At 42.3% G+C, this 25270-nt stretch overlaps 1 protein-coding gene across 8 annotated transcripts in view; it reads right to left on the bottom strand.

Annotated features, from left to right (window-relative positions):
- The window catches only part of PPP1R12A (protein phosphatase 1 regulatory subunit 12A), a 122621-nt gene that overhangs the window by 68754 nt on the left and 28597 nt on the right, over nt 1–25270 (bottom strand). For 7 of the 8 annotated variants that reach the window (XM_075600179.1, XM_075600175.1, XM_075600176.1 and 4 more), the window contains exon 2: nt 1581–1711. In XM_075600179.1, the coding sequence (XP_075456294.1) occupies nt 1581–1711 (131 nt within the window). Of the gene's footprint in view, nt 1–256; nt 337–1580; nt 1712–25270 lie in introns of those variants that run through there. The other variant, XM_075600181.1, reaches the window with a different exon arrangement.

Genomic DNA, 25270 nt, shown 5'->3' with positions numbered 1-25270 from the left:
CCCAGTAGCTCCAAAAAACGCCTAATGTTTTTATAAACAAGTCCTGTTTAGAAACTTTTAACTACTGTATTGAGAACAGTAATAAGTAACATGGATGAGCACATTCACATAACTAAAACAGGTCCATCAAACATGCATTGTTTGCCCCATAATCAAAACCGCGTACAATGCTCCCCCTGCAGCCAGTTGCACTGGGTAAGGACATGCAAATGAACACTTTGTCTATACTGTGGCAGGTTGTCACTTTTTTACTCACCATAATTTATCTGTGTAACTCTTTTCATTGCTACCTTCATACATTTTTGCCATTCTTTAACCTTTTTAGAGTTTCTTTTTCTTAAAACAAAAAAAAGAGGTACACAAAAGATCACATCTACACGTGACAGGGAGCTGTGGACACGTTTGCAATCGAAAAAGTTCTTCTCTAATCCCAGACAAAGGAGCTAAGCTTTGCTTAATGTCTATGGCATTTTGGTACCCGACATTGACACTGAAAGTGTTAAATATTCACTTAAAAACAGCTAACATATGGGCCTAGTTAATTATTAACATCTTCTGATAGCGTGTAGTCTTGGTAGTTACACTTATTCCTTTTTTTTCTCAAGTGCATGCCACAAAACATGTTATGTCTGATTTAATTGACTGTTCTCTTGCATTTTGATCCACGTTGTACAAATTAATTGCAAAGGAGACTGTAGGCAAAGGAATGAAAATTGGAACAGGCACTCCTTTGAACATTGCTCACAGGACTGCAAAAAACTTGAAGCTTTGTTGCAGAAAAAAAGGAAATAAAATGCAAGCAAGGTGGTGTCTTAATGTCACTACCTTGCTCTTGACCTTCAGATAGTTTGTCTGCAGCGATAATGGGGCAGCCAACTACATGAACAGACAGCGAGATGTAGAGAATCAATACAATATGTTTTGCAAGTTGTGATATTGGGAGTTCACCTGATAGTAAGGTATCGACAAAAGTACACCTTTCCAAATCAACATCGTTAATAAACTTCCCTAGAAAGCAAAAACGCCACTAAAAAATATAATGTGGAGAAAGGAAGGTAAAACCATACCTCTGAAAACTTTTTTAATATGTAATCTTTGTCTAAGTTATGTATGAATTGACAATTAGATAATGGTTTTCCGAATCAATGATGAAAAGGTTTGTGACCGATTTCTAGCTAAAGTTAAAAAAAATTGTTTTTTTATGGAAAACCAATTACCAATTACAGACAGTAACATATCAGAGAGAGTCTACAATATGACCAACTGAAACCATTTCATTTGAAATCCGATACTTGACCTATATATTTTCACACAACTAATTGTTCCATTTACGCCCCCAATTTGGAGACTTCCCATTATGTTACTAGCTGCTACTTGTTCTGATCCCACCTCTGAAATGGCCTACAAGAAGAACGCATGATCTAAAAAGGGGAACAAAAGCATCAATTTTTCAATGAAACCTACACGTCCTGAAAACCAATGTATTAAATATGAGGATCTTGGATGTTTATACAATCCAACTATCCAGAGGCTATGCCCATTATATAGTATTTGTAGACATTAACAAAAGAGAAACTTACTCTGCTATGTCAAGATATCCACAGGAAGAAGCAGCATGTAGTGGTATCCAGCCTTCATTGTCTGGTTGATTAATACTGGCTCCATTTTCCACAAGAAATTTTACCATATCTATGTTATCATCAATGCAGGCCTGTGAGACAACAAATACAAAATAACTTTAAAAAAAACGAAAATCAGAGCGTAGAAGATTCATTATAGTAAAATAGACATTCACTGTGTGCAAATATTAGCAAAATAGGGTGCACATGTAGTTTATTGCACACATACATGGGACTGTGCGAAACTCCGCTTAAAAACAACCTTTAATACATTCCGGTTTATTTCCCAAAATGCAGCACTTTCTTTCCTGTAGTTAATAAAAGTACAAACAACTGTCCGTTTTTGAGCAGAAGTGATGAGATGAGCAAGACTGACAATGCCTCACTGTACTGCCAGCGATCAAACTCATTGCTAAAGCATGCAAACTGTTGAAATTGATAAAAGATGATAATAAACCAATATCAATATGGAGGGGGGGAGGGAAACACTTTACAAAATATGAGTGTGAGAGAGTGAGAGTGAGAGAGAGAGTGTGTGAGTGTGAGAGAGAGTGTGAGTGCTCAGAGTAAAGTGACAAATCTGACCTACGTATACACTTACACAGACGTTCTTGCCGGATAACTAATACTACCAAACAGATCAATGATACTGTGACTTATCACTACACCATTTGTACATTCACAAATCAACTATGGGGCTCAACACAGTATTGTTTTCCGATGGCTCCTCCCAGGTTCCTGTAATCTTTACCTTTTTATGTACATAAGTTTCTAGTCCCTTTTGAGAAATCATGAACATAGGCCCATCCAAATCAAACACTCCAAGGCCACAAGGAAGCTGCAATGTAATCAAAGTAGGACATGCAGCTTCCTATTAGATGGAAAAAAAACAACAAAGCAAATCCCTGCGCTTCTTCCATTGGGCCAACAATAAATGGGGAAATAAATATACATGGTGAAACCCAAGTCCGTAAGACAAAGGAGACCTTTGGTTGCATCCTTTGATCAAATTATGACAAGCCTAGCAGGTCCCTATAAACGTTCTGTGAAATATACCCTGAAGGGGTTAATAAACTCAGCATACGCTTATGTAACTTAGTGCAGATTTGGGTAATTCTGTCAAAGGGTACCCCCATATTTTTAAGAATAAAAATGTGCATGGTGGGTGGCATCAAAATGCATCCCCAACATGGTGTAGAAGCGAAGTTTTTATTTTATGTTGCAGAAAGGAAGCAAAACAAACATCTTTATATGACAGTTTAAAGTGACCCATCTCAGGAATCGTCTAATAGTCAGAAAATTGAAGTTGTGACTGGGTGTATTAACAAATTACCAATGTCCAAACCAGGCGTACCTCATACCGTTTATGGGAGTATTTATTAATTTATAAAATGTTTTACCAAGAAGTCATACATTGAGTTGATCCTCGTTTTCAAGTATGTCCTGGGCACAGAGTTGTGTTACCAATACATGGTTACATTAAATGAATAGGGGTTACACAGTCAATTCACGGACATTTCATTGACAGAGTTGGAAAATTGGGTACAGGGGATAAAAGGGTTGCCGAGTTTCAGAATGAAATTAGAGCAGCTTTATCACCAATCATCAACGAACAGCAAACAGCTCACACCCTGTGGCTGCCCTTCAGCTGCGCTAAAGACATGTTCACCTTTGGGGAGACACAGATGTAGACTGAAACCGCAGCTGCACTCAATCTGAACCCCATCAAAGTCCTTTGTCCTCATGGTTCGTTAACATTCCAGAAGGTGGGGCTGACAAAGCAGTAAGCACACAGATATTAACCCTTAGCATGCTGGTTCTCTGCAGAGGGGAGCAGTTCTTGGGGAACCCCATCAGGCGTCTGCCTTTGGGGCGACGCCGATGTAGACTGAAGGCGTTCAGATCGAATGCAGCGGTGTTTTGTATGTTGGTGTGCACGTTTTGTATTTAGTCCTACAAAATGCAGACAAAGAGCCTTACAATCTTCCCAACTTGGGGCCCTTATTTGCAAAAAGCAGCATGTACAGCTATACGTATCTGGTATCAGCACACTGACTAGGTCTGATGTCCTGTCTAGCCCTGACAAATCTGTCAGGGGTCTATCTGCAATTGGCTGCAACTGGATTGCTCCAAATCAGAAGTATTAACATGTTTGGTTTTAGTCCTTTCCAGAAACATATATACAAAAACACACACACACAAAAACACACATGATTAGGTTAATGGAAGCCGTTTCAGGGCCATAGCTTTTCATTCTGCACAAGATATGGAACATTCTCCAGACTCCTGTAAACCTTGGAACACCTTTTTACGAGACTAACAGGGTTTCTATGACTGGTGAAGATGGTCCCCTGTTGTATCATTTGCCATCAGCTTCCAAGCGGTCAACTTCAGACTATGTTGGGCTGGTGTATTGAACCTGGAGACAGAAGGTCCTCCCAGTTTGGTAGTATCCAGCAATGTTCTGCTGATGGATTTAACACGTGTAAACCAGGCCCATCTGGGCAGGAATGGGATGATCACCATTAATGTTGTTTGATTTCTTGAGGACTCTCTGAACCATCAGAACTGGACGAAAGATATGCTAGTTCAAAATACCATTTCAGCACCAGTGTCGAAATGTTCCAGACAGTTGTTCTGATCAAGCACAAAGTCTGCTGAGCATTGTATTCTCCCTCCTTACCATTAGATTGATCACTAGTTGCCCCTACCTGTGAGTTATTTGTTGAAAAATTTCTAGGACCATTCTCACTGCAGAATTTCATGGCGGCTGAGAAAATCTGCCAAATCATTCTACTTCCCGATGTGAACTTCTGACAAGACTGTTGGTCTCTAGCCATAACAGAATCCGCATGGTCTCCTTCATGAGCACTGGGCTTTTTGTACCTCCGTGGCAATTTATACATGTGGCTGTTACCACGTTGTCGATCTGTATTCTGATAGTCTTTCTTTTCAACTGGGTTTGGAAGGTGTCCAGCGCTTTTAACACAGTGAATTAGAGCAGATTTTATGGCAAGCTTCTCTCACCCAGGTGCCCTTGCCCCAGAATCATGTTTCTGCTAGTGTGCTACCCATCCAAATTGACTGCCGTCTGTGTTAAGCATGGTCCATGATGGTGTTTCTAAGGAACGGACTGCTACTAGGTTGCTGAGAGAAGAGATTTCTCTAGTGACCTTCAATTTCTGCCCCACTCCTTAAGGACCTCTGGAGTAGACGCATAAGCAGTCTTGCCCATGGCACTAAGGCAAACATAAGCCCCATCACTCATTATGGTGTAGCGATATGGATGGTTGAGGTAGTCCAACTTTTTTTGTATCGGCTCTCCCCTTTTGTTTAAAACAAGAAACAAAGAAGTCCAGAGCAACATCCAATGTGACAAAAATACAGTGATATCTATTTCCATCTATCTCCATCTATCTCGAAAAAGGGTCATTTAGTTAACCCTTTGGCCAAAGCGTATAAGCCTGCGAGCCACTTTTAAGGCATGACCATAATATCGCAGGTCCTAACACCAACTGATTAAAATTCTTATTAACCTCTAATTAGAGGATGGATGGTCCTGGCATTGAACCTGTCGCAACCAGCTGCATGAAAAGAAAACCTGCTTACCTGGACAGTGGGGAGGGGCGAGCTTTAAACCCTGGGTGGGAGGAGCCACTAACCTCCAAAACAGCTGAGACCAGCTGGACAAAGTTAAAACACACAGAAACCCAGCAAGCGCTCAGAAACCCCCCATCCCTTTTGTTTGGTAATAGACTTTATTGTGGCTTGTGTCAAATTGCAGACCTAAACATTGAACGCTTTGTGTTGCTCTCGATTTGCCTTCCATTCTCCTCTTCCGCCCCCCCATTGAAAATCCATCTTAGATTTTGTAGGAATCACAGTACATTACCAAATGTGATTTTTCAGGAGTTATGCTGATTTTAGTAGCCAGTTCAGAAATACCTTGCTCCGCAATTGCTACTGCTGCTACCACCACTACTTTGTGAAGAGTCTGGGAGCAGATGACAGGCCAAAAACGGCAGAACTATCAATTGAAAGTGCTTCACAGTCTTCTCGTATGCCAAATCAAGACTTTGGCAAGCATGGCAGATGGGAATATGCACGTAAACGGCCTTTAAAAAAAAAATGCTGCAATAAAATCCACTAGAATTTATATGTTCAGAGATTTTAATTACTCCATTTTTAAATGCTCCCTGCACACATACCGATGCACACATTTTAGATCCAGGACTGGCCTGAACCCACCTAATGTTTTTGTAAACAAATGTTAGATGAGCATATACTCTTTTCATTGATGCTGTGGTACCGTCCACACCACATACTGCTTCTACGCTCCCTTTTGATTTGATATACTGGTGAAGGGGTGATTAATCTGGTGGACTTTTCTTTAAAAATTCTACTGAACATCCTCTATTGGCTGATATACCCAGCTGTCTGATGTGATCTGCTGCCTTTTGTAGCAAAATGTTGTAATCTTCCTCCTATTTGGTGACTGCCTCAGAAAAATGATCCTTGCATCAGACAGATGTTCTTTGGAACCATCAACTTTCCTCTTGTGGTTTTTCCCTTTGATCTATTCCTGGAGGAAGAGGACTGGCCTCTGAAGTTCTTGTATGACCTGTATTCCTAAGAAGTCTTTTGGTCACAAAAAAAACCCAATTCTGTGGGTTTTGGTAGCTCTTCTGGTCTTTGGGTAAGGCTCGCCTTGTCATCTACTAACTTGTCCACCAGTTTTTCCAAAGTTCCGCTCCAAATAAGGAGACTTTGAATGGCACGGAGCAAAGTTTGTTCTCGGAAGCGGCATCGGCTACCCGAGCTTTGAGGTATAATGCCCTGCTGTTCGCCGTTGAAAGGTCCATGAATTTAGCGGTTAGGCAGGTGAACTCCGTAGATGCTGTTCATTTTTTTAAATTGCTATATGCATGTGTATACACACTTTTTCCATTTTATATGACGCAACACTCTGCTTGCACCACTCTTAATACACATTATAAGCATTTGATCCCGGAAACCAGAGTCATCTCAATCATCTCACTACTGGTATGTCTACCTTTTGAGGGCTATCCCAAGCATTGGAAGCTTCTGGATCATATAGGTACATTTGGCAACATTTTCCTTGATTGGGATAGTTTATCTGGATGCTGCTACTCACTAAATCACTTTTTTCAATGATGTATGCATTGGGAAGACCTTGACCTATGTGAACAATCCTTCATTATAGACTCCTTTATCCCTTCTATTTCCAATTATCGTTTTTACTGCTTTCACAAGTTTGTCAATATCTTCTGATATGAAGCTTGAATATTCTCACTTCACCTTCAGAGGAGTAATCTGGAAATTCCGTTCCTACTGTTGGCTTCCCAATACGATTCCTGTGAGTATGCCGAGTAAAGCCTCTGATATGGTCTAGGTTCATAGGTTACCCCCTTGTTCACATGCTGAACAAGTTAAATGCTTGTTTTTTTTGTTTTTTTGCAGATGCCTTCATGGGTCTGACATCCCATGCTGGGTTCCTTTAGGGCCTCAGGCCCTGCATTGTATGGGCTGAAATCTGTGAGATACATAATACACACCAAAAGGAGTAACCTCTACCCCTCAGCGCTACCATCTGATCCCAGGTTTTTCCTGCATCATTCCCCTTCCAATATTTGCCACTAAGAAAAGGGGTTAATTTGACCAGTAGCTGCATCTTTGCACTCCCAGCATCTCTATCCTATAACTTGTTTGCCAGCTGATCGCGCTTTTTAAATAGCCAACAACCGCGTGCGAGATGACCAAAAACTACGTCAGCCAACGGCGCTTCCAGGCCACACCACCCAGCCTCCACTTGACGCCAACGTTCAGTCTGCTGAAGGAGGACTTTGGCCAATTCTGCCAGGCTTCACTTGCGAGGGACGCAATGTTAATCATCCCCGCCCACCAACACATCTTCCCAACAGCTTCATCTGCAATGAGAGCAGAGATGGGAAGAGTACAGGAGGGCTTCAACTACCTGCACACACCCCCTCCCCCCCGCGCACCTCTGCCACTTGCACAAAACAAAAGTGGGTAAAAATCATCCAGCAAGTTGAACATGGCGTGAACCTGGTTTATATTCCTAGTATAGCACTAAAATGCAATGCATAAAAACAAAAACATTTACTTGAAGCAAAACTGATGTTTTATTATAGGTTCACAAAATGAAACCAATTTATATTTACCAATACTAGTTAATAAAAAAATACGGTGATAGGAGTGATTAGGGCGCTAATGTATAGTGCCACTTTATATACAGTGAATTTGTGTGTCTTATTAAGCAATGTCGTATATTCGCCACAGACAACCAGTTCTGCAGCCGGAATAAAATAGGGCGTCCCGAACCCCTTTTTGTATAGTGGAAGACAAAAAGGAACTCTGGGGCATTAACTGATGGTCATGACCAAGATGGCAGAAATATAATTGAGACCGAGGTCAGAGGGAGAATTGAAATGTAAAAATAATTTATTAAAAATATAAAAACACATTTAAAAACACATGAACCTTAGTACAGCTAAACCATATATCTGGCTGACAAATGTCTAAACGTTCTGTAAAGATTGAATATCAGGATTCCTCCAAAAAAGGGTTGAATTGAAAAACCGTATATTGGTTTATATTCTCCTGTCCTGTATCCACAATTTCAGTCCTGATTCTAAATGTGGATCTCTTAGTAAGAGGGTTATTTCCTTATTAGGTATACTGGATTCCAAATTATCCATAAAAAGGTAAATATACTGTTAAGGGAGACAATATCCCGAATATTTAACCTGTGAGGTTAACCTTTGTAAGGTACTGGGATCACTTTAGATATTCCTTTCAAGATTAAACTTATTCAGCAAATATGTAGGTATCGTAGAGTTATCAAGGGTGGTGTTCCTGCAATCTATTATATAGGGGATGCCCTCAGGGCGATTTTAAGTCAGTATAAGTGTTTTACTTATTTTACTGCTCTGCATGAGCAATGCCCTCTCAGCAAAGAATAGATTTCACATTCGCTCTGGTCGCACGGACTACAAAGTTGTAGATCACGGGAGTCGGATACAGTCTGGAGATGCTGTTTGCCATGCCTCCTTCCAGCAGTGTCACTGTGTCCCAGTCTGTTGTCTTCCGTGGCTGGTTCAGCTTAGCTGTTGTGGGTCTCCTCCGCTCACGCAGCTCGTCGGAGGGCATCAAGCCAGTCATTGGATTCAGCCTCAACTCCTTGAATGGGGAGAAAGATGCTACAGGTGCTGTACAGGTTCAGGGCTCTCACCCTATGCAGGCTTCCTTAGGGGTATAATGAGGTGTTTCTGTCTTGTTCACTTATATACCGGTCGAGATGGAAAACATAATTCCCTTGTTAAAAATCATGATTTATATTTCAGATAGATAACGTTGGTTGAGAAACGCTTGACATATACAAATACTTGATGCAAATCTTGAAGAATTATCTGTATGTGGCAATATTTTATAGTTGGTCCATACCGATCCAAAAACAGTCCAATATACTTTGATTGCTTTTATTAGCTCTTCATTGTGAGCATGGAAAGTGGACAGTGTATATCGCTCAGTATTTCCCTTGCTTAAATATAATTCACCACAGAACATTAAGGGAAAAGCTGAAACATCATATTGGGATACAAAAAAGTCTGATACAATGTTTCAATGTATCAAAAGAAGTGGTATGGAAAACATAATTCTTCAGATTACAGAATAGACAAAAAATGAGATGTTACAAAATTGTAGAGTCACAGATAGTTCTCTTTAGTACATTTTGTTTAGTCAGAGAAAAAGCCTTTACATTATCATGGGGTATGTAGGTATATTGCTTGTTCAGAAAACTTCCCTGCATACCTCTGTTATAGTTCGATCATAGTCTTTTTTTAAACCTACACTTGGAAATTATTTTCCAACACTGCAATATTGCATTGTGAGAAACAGATATGATATTTCATACAATATTGATGGTGTAGACTGAATTATTTAGGCATTTATAAGTATTCTTGTTTTATTTATTCTACTATATTGGTAGCTTAAAGGGACAAAATGTGACAGGTAAAACGCATAGGGTGAGAGCTCTGAACCTGTACAGCACCTGTAGCATCTCTCCCCATTCAAGGAGTTGAGGCTGAATCCAATTATTGGCTTGATGCCCTCTGACGAGCTGCGTGAGCGGAGGAGACCCACAATAACTAAGCTGAACCAGCCACGGAAGACAACAGACTGGGACACAGTGACACTGCTGGAAGGAGGCATGGCAAACAGCATCCCCAGACTGTATCCGGCTCCCGGGATCTACAACATTGCAGTCTGTACGACCAGAGCGAAAGTGAAATCTATTCTTTGCTGAGAGGGCATTGCCCATGCAGAGCAGTAAAATAAGTAAGAAACACTTATACTGACTATCAAAATCGCCCTGAGGGCATCCCCTATATAATAGATTGCGGGGACACCACCCTTGATAACTCTACGATACCTACACATTTGCTGAATAAGTTTCTACCTGAAAGGAACACCTAAAGTGATCCCAATACCTTACAAAAGGTTAACCTCACTGGTTGAATACTCAAAGGATATTGTCTCCCTTAGGCTGGGGCCATAGAGGGGGTAGCAGGGCTGAGGCGCGCTGACGCGGAGGCTCTCCTGCTGAAATCTGCGCGATTTCATGCCCATGCAGGCGAGCCAGCAGGCGCGATCGGGAGGCGTGGGGAGACTGAGGGAGGCGGGGCAGTGACGTCGCTGGGCCAATCACTCGCGACGCACCTACATCAACGTCACGGCATCAACGTCACCGACGTCACGACGCTGCTCCGTGCTGATTGGATGTTTTCAGCCGACAGCGCTCTGAAAAACAGTTTGTCTGTCGGCTGAAAAATCCAGCGCCTCAGCACGCCTGCGGACGCTCGCGTGAGCCCCCTCTAAAGACATCCTCATGGAGGATGCAGGGGCTCAGCACGGACGTGCCTTCTATGGACTCAGCCTTAACAGTATATTTACCTTATGAGAAATTTGGAATCAAGTATACCCAATAAGGAATTAACCCTCTTGCTAAGAGATCCGCATTTAGAATCAGAACTGAAATTGTGGATACAGGACAGGAGAATATAAACCAATACACAGTTTTTCAATTCAAACTTTTTTTGGAGGAATCCGGATATTAAATCTTTACAGAACGTTTAGTAGTTTGTCAGTCAGATATATGGTTTAGCTGTACTAAGGTTCAGGTGTTTTAACATGTGTATTTTATATTATTTTAATAAATTGTTATTTTTACATTTAAATGCTCGTTCTTTGATGACCTAGGCCTCAATTATATTTCTGCTATCTTGGTGGCGATTATCAGTTCATGCGCCACAGTTCCTTTTTGTCTTCCATAGCAAAAAATACAGGTCTAGATTTTGAAAACTATCACAATCAAACCAAAGAAAACAATTACACTAATAAAGTCACTAAAAGTCACTTTCTGGTTAGCCTGTATGGTTGCTTTTAGCTCATTAGAAAGCAACCAGGATCATGTCAAAATGATAACTGAAGAGCAAAAATACATATTTGTACACATCCACAAGATTCACATTGCAAGAAGGGCCGTGTGGTTGGAAACAAGATTTTTGTAGAATAATTACTTTTTGGTACTACACACTTCCAAATATTCAACCTTCCTACAGCAACACTAACATTTTTAGCATTCCCCTTGGTACTTGGTTGAAATAACGAGCGGTAGGAGAGGACTGAACTCTGAACTTCTTAAATGGAAGCAGTAAAACTACAAAGTCTAAACTGTTACTGCGCAGTTCATACTTCTTTTGAAGGGGTTTAAAATATATGGTTGTACGTAATAGCTTGCATAGCTTTTAATGTTATGCGTATTTTAAGTCAAAGCATACGTAAACTATAACACTTCAGAATGCACAATAAAGTATTGCCATGTTAACGCAAAGCAAAGACAGAAAGATTTTACAAGCATAAGCCAAAAATTAACAAACATTTTATTAGGCTATACTGATGTCATGGGCTTATTTAAAAAGTTAAATATTTATAAATGCACAAACCAAAATGTATATGTGAACCTATACCTACATTTTCCACGTAACCTAATTGATAGCTTGTGATGGAAACGTCCTTCTGCTAGCCATTCTGTATTATCTTCTAGCAGAACATTTTGAAACACACTGCAGGAGGTTGAGAGCACACAAGCATACAGTCAAGTCTAAGGCCTGGGACCCGCTGCGCTCGTTGGCGCGGGCGGCAATGTAGCGAGTTCCCCACCAGCAGGGGAATCCTCGCGAGTCGGTCCCGGTCCCCACTGGCTGCACAGCTGATCACACGCTGTGGCGCGTCAGCCGCTAGGAGACACCACAGAATGGTGTTTCCTAGCTTCGACGCGTCACGTGGTGTGGCTGTGAGCCAATGGGGAGGGGAGGCTGCGGGAGGAGGAGAGGCTTCGGGGAGCGGGGAGGAGTGTGGAGTGAAAGCAGGTGAGTGCCTGTCTGTATATGTGTGTGCCTGAGTGCCTGTGTGTGTGTGTATGTGTGTGCCTGAGTGCCTGAGTGCCTGAGTGCGTGTGTGCGCGTGTGTGCGCGTGTGTGTGTGTGTGTGTGTGTGCGTGTGTGTGCCTGAGTGCGTGTGTGTGTGTGTATGAGTGTGTGTATGAGTGTGTGTATGTGTGTGTGTATGTGTGTGCCTGTCTGTGTGCCTGTCTGTGTGCGTGCCTGTCTGTGTGCGTGCCTGTCTCTGTGCCTGTCTCTGTCTGTGTGTGTGTGTGTATGAGTGCGTGAGTGCGTGCCTGCCTGCCTGCGTGCGTGCGTGCGTGCGTGCGTATGTATGTATGTATGTATGTATGTATGTATGTATGTATGTATGAGTGCCTGCGTGTGTGTTTTTTTTACTTACCTGCAGCCAGTGGCAGCCCGTGGAGGGAGGGGGGGGAAGAGTAGCGGGTCCCTCCGCTCAAGCCACGCCCCCCCTCCCAGTCAATCCTCCCAGTCAATCCTCCCAGTCAATCCTCCCAGTCAATCCTCCCAGTCAATCCTCCCAGTCAATCCTCCCACCCCCTCACGTCATGGCCGCGCCCCCTCACGTCATGGCCGCGCCCCCCGACCCGTTTGGCCACGCCCCCCCCCCGCTCCGAGAAAAGCATCCTGTAGACCGCAGATCGCGGTACAGCGAGTTGCACGCGCCGCCGGCAAGCAAGCCAGCCGTGCGGACGCGTGCAACGGGACCTTAGCCTAAGGCCTCGGCCATGTTTACCGCTTGCTGGCGGAAGCGTGCTGACCCGCGCTCCCGCTCAGCACTGAGCCCCTACAGCCGCAATTAGAGCGGCTTTAGTAGGGGCTCACCTGCACTTCCGCGCGCTTGCGGAAGCGCAAGTCTTAGGGGAATTTAAAATTCCCCCGCTTGCCGGCGCGACAGGCCGGTCACGTGAGCGGTTCGCCCAATGAGGGCGAACCAGCTCCGTGACGTCACTGGCCCGCCCCCGGCCAGTGACGTGCCCGCCCCCTTACGGCAAGCAGGACAAGCAACCGCAAGGCCAGGGAAAGCACCCGCTTTCCCTGAGCCTCAGCGCGCATCAGCACGCTAGCGGTAAGCATGTCCAAGGCCTAAGCCAGCAGGCTGTTTAATCAAAATGCTTCCCAAAAAGCTCTAACCCAACAGAAATATCCACTCTAGATACACTGCCACAGAAGGAATTCCATTAGCAGTGTTCGTGTGTCAGCTCCTATTAAGAGGCCAAGAGGAGACAAAAGTCAAAAGGCAGCTGGATGGATGACTTCACTTTATGGAGGCACAACACACACCGCTCTGACTATACATGGTTTTGGGCTTCCCCATGAAAAAAAAAAAAAAAAAAACACTGCTGCCAAGCAAGAATGGAACATACGTGCCATGTAAAATATTCTAGGGTCTGTGCTTCTCAAAATAAGCTTCTTTTTAGCAGACTGATGTTTGTAGCCATTATACCGCAGTATTTGCACTAGAAAAAAATATTGTTCATTGCTGAAAATTCCTCAACGGTTGCTTTTAATGTAAAGTAACAGCCATAATGGCAAGAGTTTGTGGGGTCCAAGTCCACACTCCAGTCTGCAGAAAGGGAAGTCCTTAATGGGGGATCAAAATGTTGACATCACTGCATCAGCAGCGACTCATCACACCGGCCCAAATTGTAAAAGGAGGCTACACAAGCAGTCTATTCTGCAAAATTATTTCAGGGGCACTCAAAATCAACAAGGACGCTTGAAACCAGGAAGACAACTCAATGCATCTGTGATCGAAAGTTGATTTCCATTAGTCAACTTAACCTATTCCTCTCTGCCCAGAGTTATGGCTTGCCCAGGAAGGGAAGCCCAAAGAGGGCACCTTAACCTCCTGCTACAGGAGGGTTGCATAAGTCACACAGTATGTGTGAGATTTGAACAAACCTCCCTCTGCATTCGTGGACAGTCATCTCATCTCTGTGAAGGTGAGAGCGATATGGTTCACAGATAAGGCTAAGGCCCCGGTCTCTCCGCTGTAACGCGCGCCCGCGCTTTTGGCAGCGCGTTCAGCCGATTCCCCGGTCTGCAGCTCACTGCAGGAGCAGAGACCGGGGGGGTCGTGGCGGGGGAGTGACGGGGGCGTGGCCATGACGTCACCCGGCAGGTTCGCCCTCATTGGTTGAACCGCCGGGGGGCGTGCCTAATCGCTCGACGCGAGTCCTGCTCTCAATTCTATTGAGGTGAAAGGGTTAGGGTGCTCAAACCCAGGGTAATTTCATCCAATTCAATAAACAATGAAACATTAACCCTGGAGATACCAGTGAGCGTGGGCAGGTAAATCTAGACTTGTAAGTGACAAAATGACAGCAGTCAATACTTAACTATAAGAGTCTAATACCAATGAAGCCCACTCACGTCATCTCCAGGGGTGATTTGCAGGCGTGCCAGCCATGAAGGATCCAGAATCCAGGTACAGCCAGAAGAAAAAAAAAACGAATGGCGCACAGCCAGGTGTGGAGTAAAACGCTTTCCTTTATTGGTGCATGGTGAGAGACAAGTGTAGCCCCTTGGGGGACAAAGACAGGAACCTCCTACGCGTTTCGGACCCACGAGTCCTTTATCAAGGAGTATGGGATATGCTGGAGTAAGGCACCTTAAATACCTGGTTCATAATAGGCAAATTGAGAAAATCTGTGAAAAATTACACCGCAGGCCCAGTGCGCATGCGCGTGACGTCACCCGAGGCGCCGCACCATCAACCCGGTGGATTGTGGGTATGAACCGCCCCTAGTCGCCGTCCGCGCATGCTCAGACTGAGGCATGAGGCAAAACATAACTCATCTAGTCTCTGCCTCTACTCCTGCCCATAGTGACGTCACTGCGGGTGTCTGATAGGTCGATGCACATCGCTGCACCACCAATGAATATGCTGAGCAGACGATGGAGCACCAATCACACAGAGTCCCGTGGGCTTACACCAAGGGCCAGAATAGTATACAGGGAACTAAAATTGACAAAAACAAAAACCATATTCTGTTTAAAACACACAACGAGAGCGAACTGATAAAAAGGCAAATTCTTAAATACTCTTGTTGTGAATGGTATATCTTCTCGCTGCAGATCCCACATGTGAAAAGACATACAATGTGAAACACATAGACAAAATATACAAAACCACATCAACATTATGCATTATGCAACATCTCTCTTAAAATATCCGTACAAAAAAATATATTAAAAACAAAATGTACAATCATAAAGACCTTTTATGTTATGTCTTCTTTTCAATATCTCCAAGGGTGAGGAGAATCAACTGTATTATTCCATTGTAAATATACACTTTTACGTTATAACATCTAATTTACAAATCAATAATTTTTTAATTTAATCATCATAATTGATATGACTTGGGACAACTATAATTCTAGTTAGTGGCAACTGCCGCATAAGTTGTAAATCATGAGGGGCTTCCAATAGTTTATCTGAGTCTGATACAAAATTGGTAATAGCAATAACTCCAAAGAATATCTCATACAGAAAAAACAGTGTTATAATAGGATAGCAATGATGATTTTATGTCATTGCTACTAAAATATTGTTTTATTATTTTTTCCAATTATTTGTGCAAAAAATGGCACAGGTTCCATTGTACATTTAGACCGCAGGGTGTTCTGGTCTGAAGCATGAATATCCAGTAGGCCTCCCTGCGGTCCAAAAGATTGAGTAAGTCACCCCCTCTTTCTTTCGAAAAGATTTTTTCAATTCCCTGAACTTTAACCCATTGATATTACCTTTGGGACATTGCGTAAAATGTTTAGAGACTGGGTGAGATGTATCCCCTTTCTTAATTAATCTGATATGTTCGAGTATCCTGTTTTTAAGGGGTCTGATGGTCCTCCCTACGTAGTTAATTCCACATCCACATGTCAGTAAGTAAATCACATATTGGGTGTCACAATTTATGAAAGACTTAATCGGAAAATCATGATTAGATCTACAACCCCTAAAATGTTGTGAGGGAATCATAAATTGACAAATCTTACATCCTCCACATCTATATGAGTCCTTGGTTACAAATTTTCTAGTAGATGGGGGGGAGGACGCCACATAGCTTGGTGACATTGGAGATATTGGAGATATTGAAAAGAAGACATAACATAAAAGGTCTTTATGATTGTACATTTTGTTTTTAATATATTTTTTTGTACGCATATTTTAAGAGAGATGTTGCATAATGCATAATGCATAATGTTGATGTGGTTTTGTATATTTTGTTTGTGTGTTTCACATTGTATGTCTTTTCACATGTGGGATCTGCAGCGAGAAGATATACCATTCACAACAAGAGTATTTAAGAATTTGCCTTTTTATCAGTTCGCTCTCGTTGTGTGTTTTAAACAGAATATGGTTTTTGTTTTTGTCAATTTTAGTTCCCTGTATACTATTCTGGCCCTTGGTGTAAGCCCACAGGACTCTGTGATTGGTGCTCCATCGTCTGCTCAGCATATCCATTGGTGGTGCAGCGATGTGCATCGACCTATCAGACACCCGCAGTGACGTCACTATGGGCAGGAGTAGAGGCAGAGACTAGATGAGTTATGTTTTGCCTCATGCCTCAGTCTGGGCATGCGCAGACGGCGACTAGGGGCGATTCATACCCACAATCCACCGGGTTGATGGTGCAGCGCCTCGGGTGACGTCACGCGCATGCGCACTGGGCCTGCGGTGTAATTTTTCACAGATTTTCTCAATTTGCCTATTATGAACCAGGTATTTAAGGTGCCTTACTCCAGCATATCCCATACTCCTTGATAAAGGACCGTGGGTCCAAAACGCGTAGGAGGTTCCTGTCTTTGTCCCCCAAGGGGCTACACTTGTCTCTCACCATGCACCAATAAAGGAAAGCGTTTTACTCCACACCTGGCTCCCTGGCTGCGTGCCATTCGTTTTTTTCTCAATTCTATTGAGAGCAGGAGTAGCTCTCGCGCGAGCGCTGCAGCCCCCCCTCGCAGCGGGCCCGGCGCCATTGCGGGGAGGGCTCTCGTGCGCGCAGCGTCCGCCACAGCGGACGCTGTAGTGGGCAGCTGGGGCAAGGCCTAACCATGGCAGCGGTGTTGAATGCAATGCTACCGAGATATGCACAGCAGTATTTAACTGGACAGAGTTCAGTGTGTGATAACAGATACCACACAGACATGCAGTACGCTGCTGCTGAGTAACAAGACAGATGTTCGAAGCATCTTCTCTGGATCCACATGTTGAAGCCTCCAGCTTTGCTACCAAGTTGTTTTTAGCGTATTCACCTTGGCAGCAGTATTTTGAAATAGTTTCTCAGTCAATGTCCAGTGTGGAGTCACTCACATGTAGACAGGGTGGAGATTCCTTCTCAGGCATTGCCCATTTAGGTGTATGTGAAGCGTCTGCATGGATTTTGCATGGTAAAGATTAAAGACGCTGGAAATGGTTCTGAAGCACAGTTTATGGTGCTCCCTGGAAGACTACTTTGCTATTTCAGCAAAGGTCCTCCTGGTTCCCACTCTTGGAAGGCCACAGCTTGTGTTCCAAGAGGAAAAAAAACACACACACACACACACACACACACACACACACGGATTTGCAGAATAAAAAAAAACATGTAATCCCTTCGCTGCCACAATGCAGACAATTGTTTTGTATGCACACAACTGTATGCCGAATTAAATTACCAATTTCCTATTGTTCTAGGCCAGGGGGTATGCAACCTGCGGCTCACGATCCATATGTGGCTCTATAAGTAAATACATGTAACTGTCCCAGGGACCCGCCACAGCCAGCGCTGGACGCGAACAGCGGTCGGGCCACACTTCTGTATTCCGGCTGCAGGGGCTGGGTCCTCCATATGCGGCCAATCCTTCCCTTTCCTGTTTACCTTGTCTGCACGGAGCACTTACCCAGAAGTTGGGCCCAACTTCTGCATCTGGGCGCATTCCCAGTCCAACATTTTTACCATGGGGTGCAGTGAGAGGCCTGCTATGGTTGCTGAAGTGTGCGTGATAAGAATAGAGTGTGTGGGGAGGGATTGAGTGAGAGGGGGACAGGGGGCCGAGACAGTGAGGAGGAGGAGATAAGTAATAACAAAAACTATCAATAAGTATCTACTTTAACTGTTGTATTAATATAAATACACCCCCACAAACACATACTGTCATGTATGGTATCATGTCCCTTTATTTAGTGGTTTGTTATTCTGTGCATGTGTTGCAGCTCTCGAAATAGTTTGGCCAAGAAAAAGAAAAAAATAAACGCTTCCTTGATGTTCCAAACAGTTGTGGCCAAGATCCATTTAACGAAGCAGTTCCACCTAGACTTTAACCTAATTTTTTTTTTTACATAAATAGCAAGGGGGACCCCATGCTTGCCAAGATACGTACCAGGAAGGTGCTGCCGGTACTGTCCCCTACAGGAGAAATAGAATTTAAGGCCATGATTATACCATAAAATGCACACGGCATCAGCCCGAGTGACGCCACGCAGCGCCAAAACAAAGAGTATGCATCCCCACAAAGTGCTTATATCTACTGCAATTGTTGCGCCGCTTGTTACTGCAATGTGGGTGACAATTGAAGAGTTATCCAAATTTGTTTGTTTGGTTGTGGCCTCGCCACGTGACGCAGCCGTCCAATCAAAGAACAGATGTCGGGCTCGTCTCCCATGAAGTTGCGCGCAGAAGAATATGCTTGTGCACGTTGCTCTGACGTTTTAAATGTGACATCACAGATGCTCGCGCATTGTCATTCCTCTGTATAATCGCAGACTAAAATTTCCTTTGTCATCTGGAGCCAATAGGAAAGGTGACCGCCTGTGTTGTGGCTTTACATTGGCCCTCGTGACAGGGTTTAAACCTCCACAAAAAGGTAAAGCGGAAACCATATTCTTGGGCAAATTTACAATTCTGGTAATCAGTCTTGTGGTTAAAAGGACATACATTACAAGCTCATCCTATAGTGAGAGGGCGCTTAATTAAAAAATAAAATAATATAACTCCAGTTGTTCAAATGAAGTTGACACTACATGTAAGATAAAGTAAACATCTCTGCATACCATTACCATAATATTTAGTGTAATTACTACTGAAATGCAAAACAATTTAAGAGCAATCCACGATTCTGAATACATATACACCTTGGACAGGTCTTTTTCCAACTTTAAAGATCTTCCTATCAAATCAAACAAATATAAAGTAGGAAGTGTACCAGTCCAGTAATTATGCAATATATTTCAGACTCGTGTGTGAAGGTGTTAAGACACCATCCATAATACAGCTGTTAAACGGGTTTACAAAAATAATAAATAAACCAGTGTAACAAAGCCTCAAACTGCATGCGCACACATGTAACAACTATGAACCAAAAAGATCAACTTAGGTGAGCTTATAGTGCCGGTGACAGCGACGTTGTGGCAAAACAAATGCATTGCCGGCATCGCTTGCGCTTATAGTAAGTGTGACGCGACAGCGCAACGGATTGGTTGCGATCGCTGGAAGTCATCTCTATTTGATTTTCCAGCGACAGTTGCGTCGCCGGCACTATAAGCGTAGCCTAAGGATACATGAAGGTAAACCAAGAACTGTGGGTGGCCTTAGCCCTCTAATCTGCAAGCCATGGACAGCCAAATCAGCAAACTATACGATGGGGACCCTCATGATGACAGAACAGTGTGTACTTTGATGGCATCTAAAAGTTATGCTATCATAGCACGTTTGGGAAAATAGTATTTTTCGTCAAACCTGATGTCAAGAACGTCTGAATCTGTAACAAATGAATGCACATTACTTGCCTCTTTGGGGAAGTAAGTTAGTTAAAACGGTTCTAATCCTGTATAGTTACATCAGGAGTAGCATAATTACACATATGTACCATGGAGTAGTCAAAGGTATCAGCTTCACCACTTGGTTGGCATGCCTAGTCTGGCATTAACCAACTGTCACCATGCACCACTGAAACCTTTATTTTGGACAAAAGTAAAATGCTATCCAATACAAATTTACTATGGTTCTTATTTCACAGCAGTTATTTAAAAACTCTCCATCCAAAAAGTAATGGAATATTGAACAGCTTTCCCAAACGTGTTTATATTCTCAAAAAAAATGTATTGACAGATATTGTATATTAAAAGTTTGCAGTATACCCCATATGTGCATAGGCTGTACTAGCTGCATTACATTCCTGTGAAACAAATCTCATTGTCCTAGACGGATAATTCACTAATGTAGCCTATCGTTATCTTAAATTCTCACAGTCTAAAGTAGTTACCAGTTCTAAAAATCGATTAGTTGAGCGTCTACAGCAAAGGATAAGTAAAACTAGGGGTACGTTTCAGTTTTGCATGCACAACACATTTACTTAGAAATATTATTCGGTGAATCACCGTATCAAAACCACATTTCAATCAATGAAAGCAATTACATTCTATCAAAAAGTCCCACAGACATCTCAAATGGTAAAAAGGGGTAAAAGAAAGGTTGGGAAAGTTCAGAAACAAGCCGCCTGTTTTTTTTTTTTTTTTTTTTTACAACTGAATAAAAATGACAATTTTAAATATTTACAAGGAGGATAAATGCCATGGAAAGTAACACCAATACGTTAAAATAAATGTTCGTTCCAGACTACAGTATGACAATGTACATACTGAAACAAATAGGATTGTACTGTACATTAGTATTTGCTTTCATTAACGTTTTACAGATACTGTATGTATCAAATGCACATACACTCACATTAAGCAGCACAGAGTTTGAGCTCTAGTCCAGATAAAGAAACAAACCAAGAAAGTGAATACAGGTAATAAAAATCTAAAAATATAGGTTTTTGCCACACAGGTTGTCGGTATTATTTGTGACCTTTAACCGTTTTAGCAGAAGCGCATGTTGTTCCACACTGAAAGGGTTAACATCTGTCATCCTGCTATTTATTGTTCCTGCAGTTGGGGACAAGCTACTGGAGTTGTATTTCATAACTACAGCAGATAATGTGGATTAACAGGAGAGACAGGTTTCAGGTAACTGGTATTCAGTCCCACCTGCTCCTCCAATGCCAATTAATTTTAGCAGAGATGACAAAGTACTATAAGTTTGACTCCTACAGACATGCACATGATCAAAGAACAACATTGTTTTCCCCTATTAAATAAGTTTAATTGGATTTAAATGGCAACCTACAGAAGACGAGATGGGTAAATTAAAGACTAATAAAAAGGGAGAGTTCCCCCCACATCCCCTAAATATAATTCATGTAGAAGAAAAAACACTTCTAATTAACACTAAATATGGGCCACAGGTAAAAATAAATACGTTTATAAAAGGGAAAAATGAAACCATACACATTAATTAATGAATACAAATGTGTCCTAGTAGCATCACAAAACACACAGGGCAGAGTAAAATCAAATAGAAACTGCTATAACCACCAGGTAGTGGAAACTGGAAATATTTCGTCATGGTCATCCTACCCTTTATAGGGCTGAATAAACACTCTGAAGACCGCCCCCAAGTTTGAGAAACATGGTGATCACACTCTAAACAAAGCCAAAACAACGCAGAATACATTTTAATTGTGCGAAAAAATAAAACTATTAGCACACGGATGGCAAACATCCATCCCTCCCCGACCCAGTGATCTGTCAATCACCGTCACACCATTTAGTGAGTACACCTATGCAAACAAGTCACCTGGCTTGAACCAAAATCATGCTGTTCTTCTCAAAAGATATTGTATGCATGCGACAAACCAGTTACAAAAATAACACTGAAATTAACCACACCAAAAAAAATTGGGTTTATAAAAGTAATATATTAAGAGGCTCTCATAAGAATGATGTGTGCATTTATTCTCTAGGACCTCTGGGAAATAATTCATGGCTCAAAACTGCCATTTATGACACTATGAAGGAACAGACTCCTCATCGATCAGCGGTGTTGATATAGTATTGAACCACAAACTTCAGGAAACTGGCTTCACCAAGGAGTTTTGATGACACTGGAGAATGATGAAAAGCAAGTTTAAATTGTGTGCTTCTACATAGTATAATATAACAAATAAAATTGTGGATGGACAAAATCCCAGGCAACCTCATAAGAAAACACTGGTTCCTAAAACTTCAGTCTGGCTCCTATGTAATATTTTTGTCCACTCTAAATCCCTGGACCAAATTACTAAAGCATTGCAATATGTATGAACTTTACATTCAGCTGTTCAGAGCCAGAAAATGTTTCTCTGCTTCTAAGAACACTATACAATGGTTGCTTCTTGACAAGTCTATCCACCTTCTATATGGAATTATATTTACAATGGGAAAATGCACTGCAACCATTTCATCATGCAGTTTGAATACAGTTAGAATGTAGTGTTATAGAGTTTGATACAAGTACATTTAGTACTCAGCGCAATAGATTCCTGTAACTGTACCCCATGGGAACACATACAACTTGGATAGCATAACATTCTGCACAAAATCAACATGTTACTGTTGACAAAGAATATTGGACACTGAAAGCTACGAAAATATTGTTCCCATGAACTTTGTCCTAAAAGTGCATCATGACCGATACGCATTAACATGTGGTTTTATTGGTTTAAAACTGAAGGCAATAAGCAGTTAAAGCTCGGAGAAGGCAACTATAGCACTTCTACTCAATAAGAAGATCTGCCCGCCTTGAGAAGGCCTACGTGCTAATTCCGTTGGATTTTAATGTGCATGATATTTAGTTTTTGTTTTACGGTATATTTACTTATATTACTATTGATAGGAAACAAGTTCATTTATTTACTAGCCATCCTTGCGGCTTTGACAAATTGTTTGGTCACTATTGGAACCACAAATATGATAAAGTTCATTTTTTCTTAATGTTTACTACCACCAATAAAGTATTTCACGTATATTTTCCTTGGTTAAAAACACACTTTAAAGCACAATTACTTTTTTTCCACCAGTATTTCTTTTGAGCTCAACCCTGAGTGCCAGAGGGGTCGTGGTGCCACGGCCCCTCCAGCACAGTGCGCTCACGTGACCACTTTCAATAGCGGTTACGTGATCGCGATGGCCATTGGAGGAAACTGAAGATGTACGATCCCCCACCTGTTTCCACAATGGTTGGATTGTGTCCTGCGCTTTATGCAAATGCAGCACGCGATTGAACCAGAAAAAAAGTGAGGCCGTCGCAACATTATGGGGCCCCCGGGAATGTGAGTCTCCATGACAGAGACTATGCCCTGGGGCACTCAAAGGGTTCAGAATCTACAACATCTACTTATACAGGTCTTAGTGAATGCCTAAAGGCTTAAAAGGAGCATTTACTCTTGCCCAGTGTTTTGTTTCAGTAAATGCAGTAGTTCCTTGCCTTTACAGCAATGTAATTATCCAAAATGCATCTCGCTCCTGTCTCCAGTGATCTATCGTTGAAGATCCTGCTTCCCCGGGCACCCAATATGGCTGCATATGCCAGAAGCAGAAATGTTGTGGCTTCCTAAATAGTTGCTATATCAACCCAAGGAAACTTAAAGCTGCAGTTCAGTCTATATCCTGCATGTGTGTTTTTTTTAATAAATCAGTTCTGTAGTAAGAAATAATACTTTTAGCATTTTCTGTTTTAAAAAAAACAACTTTGAAAGACCAATTTTCTTGTATTCTATTTTAACAAGCATTTGCTAAGGCACTGCCCCTTCATGTCCTGTCACAAGCCCTGGCACACCCCTTTGTCAGCACTGCCCTCCCTCTCTCTAAACGTGCACTAGCATCTGGTCACATGATCTTCCTCATACAGTAGTACATTCAAGGAAGCTGGAGAAAAGGGATCAGCCATGCATAGCAGCTTGGATAGGCGATTTCAAACTTATTACAGTGTTTATTCCATTCATTGCACGTGTATATAATGTAAAATTGTAATAATTCCATTTATAGCAAACGTGTATATGTGAATATTATTTAGATGTATATGTATGTTACTGAAATGTGGAGTGAGTGTGTAGGTAAATACACACAATACACTTCCACTGCATGTATATATATATATATATTTACATATATATATATATACATATATATATATATACATATATATACATATATATATATATACATATATATACATATATATACATATATATATATATATATATACACATATATATATATACATATATATATATATATATATACACATATATATACATATATATATATATATATGTGAAGTTATGTGAGTAAAAAAGTGACAAAAACCCTCCATAGCAAGGCAAATAGCAAATGGAAATATTACTGTATGCTCATTTGTATGTATATATATATTTATATACACACACACTTCAAATACGGATAGTGATTCACGTAAATGATATATATATTCACTTTCTGGGAGTATAAGAGTGACTGTCCTGTTGTTCCTTTTTTTGTATCCATCATTGAATGGTATGCACCCTCTCTTTACGTTTATTTTATACTAGCTGAGAGACCCGGCGTTGCCCGGGATGTAATGTTCCCGCTCCTCTCTCTCTCCTCACCCCTCCCCCTCTCTCTGTTTGTCCCCCATTCACATCAATCCAGTTCCCCCCCTCCCTCCTTTACAGCTTCATGCAGTGTGTGTGCGTCAGTCATTGTGTGTGCGTCAGTCAGTCAGTGTGTGTGCGCGCGCGTCAGTGAGTCTGACGCAGAAACACAAACACACACACAGACTGACTGACGCACACACACACAGTCAGTGTGTGCGTGTGTGTGTGCCTCAGTCAGTCAGTGTGTGCGGCAGTCAGTCAGTCAGTCAGTGTGTGGGTGTGGGGGTGTGCGCGCGCGCGTCAGTAAGTGTGTGTGTGTCAGTCAGTGTGTGTGTGTGTGTCAGTCAGTGTGTGTCAGTCAGTCAGGGTTAGGGGGGGTGAAGAGCAGGGGTAGTAGGGGGGGTGAAGGGCAGGGGTAGAGGGGGGTGAAGGGCAGGGGTAGGGTGGGGTGAAAGTGAGGCACAAATTGTTGGCAGGAGTAAAATGTCCCTACACACACACACACACACACACACAACGGGAGTGAGAGGTGGTGGAGAGTGGGACTGGCGCAGATCCGAGGCTGCTTGGCCCCCCAGCGGCTGAGGAGTTGGCGGCCGGGGGGGTAAGGGAGCGGCGAGGGGGTAAGGGAGCTTTGGCGGCTGGGGTAGGAGGGCCG

This window comes from Ascaphus truei, chromosome 5 (assembly GCF_040206685.1).
Source record: "Ascaphus truei isolate aAscTru1 chromosome 5, aAscTru1.hap1, whole genome shotgun sequence".
NCBI lineage: Eukaryota > Metazoa > Chordata > Amphibia > Anura > Ascaphidae > Ascaphus > Ascaphus truei.
The sequence above is the reverse complement of the archived record's forward strand: the minus strand, read 5'-3'. Positions and strand labels throughout refer to the sequence as shown.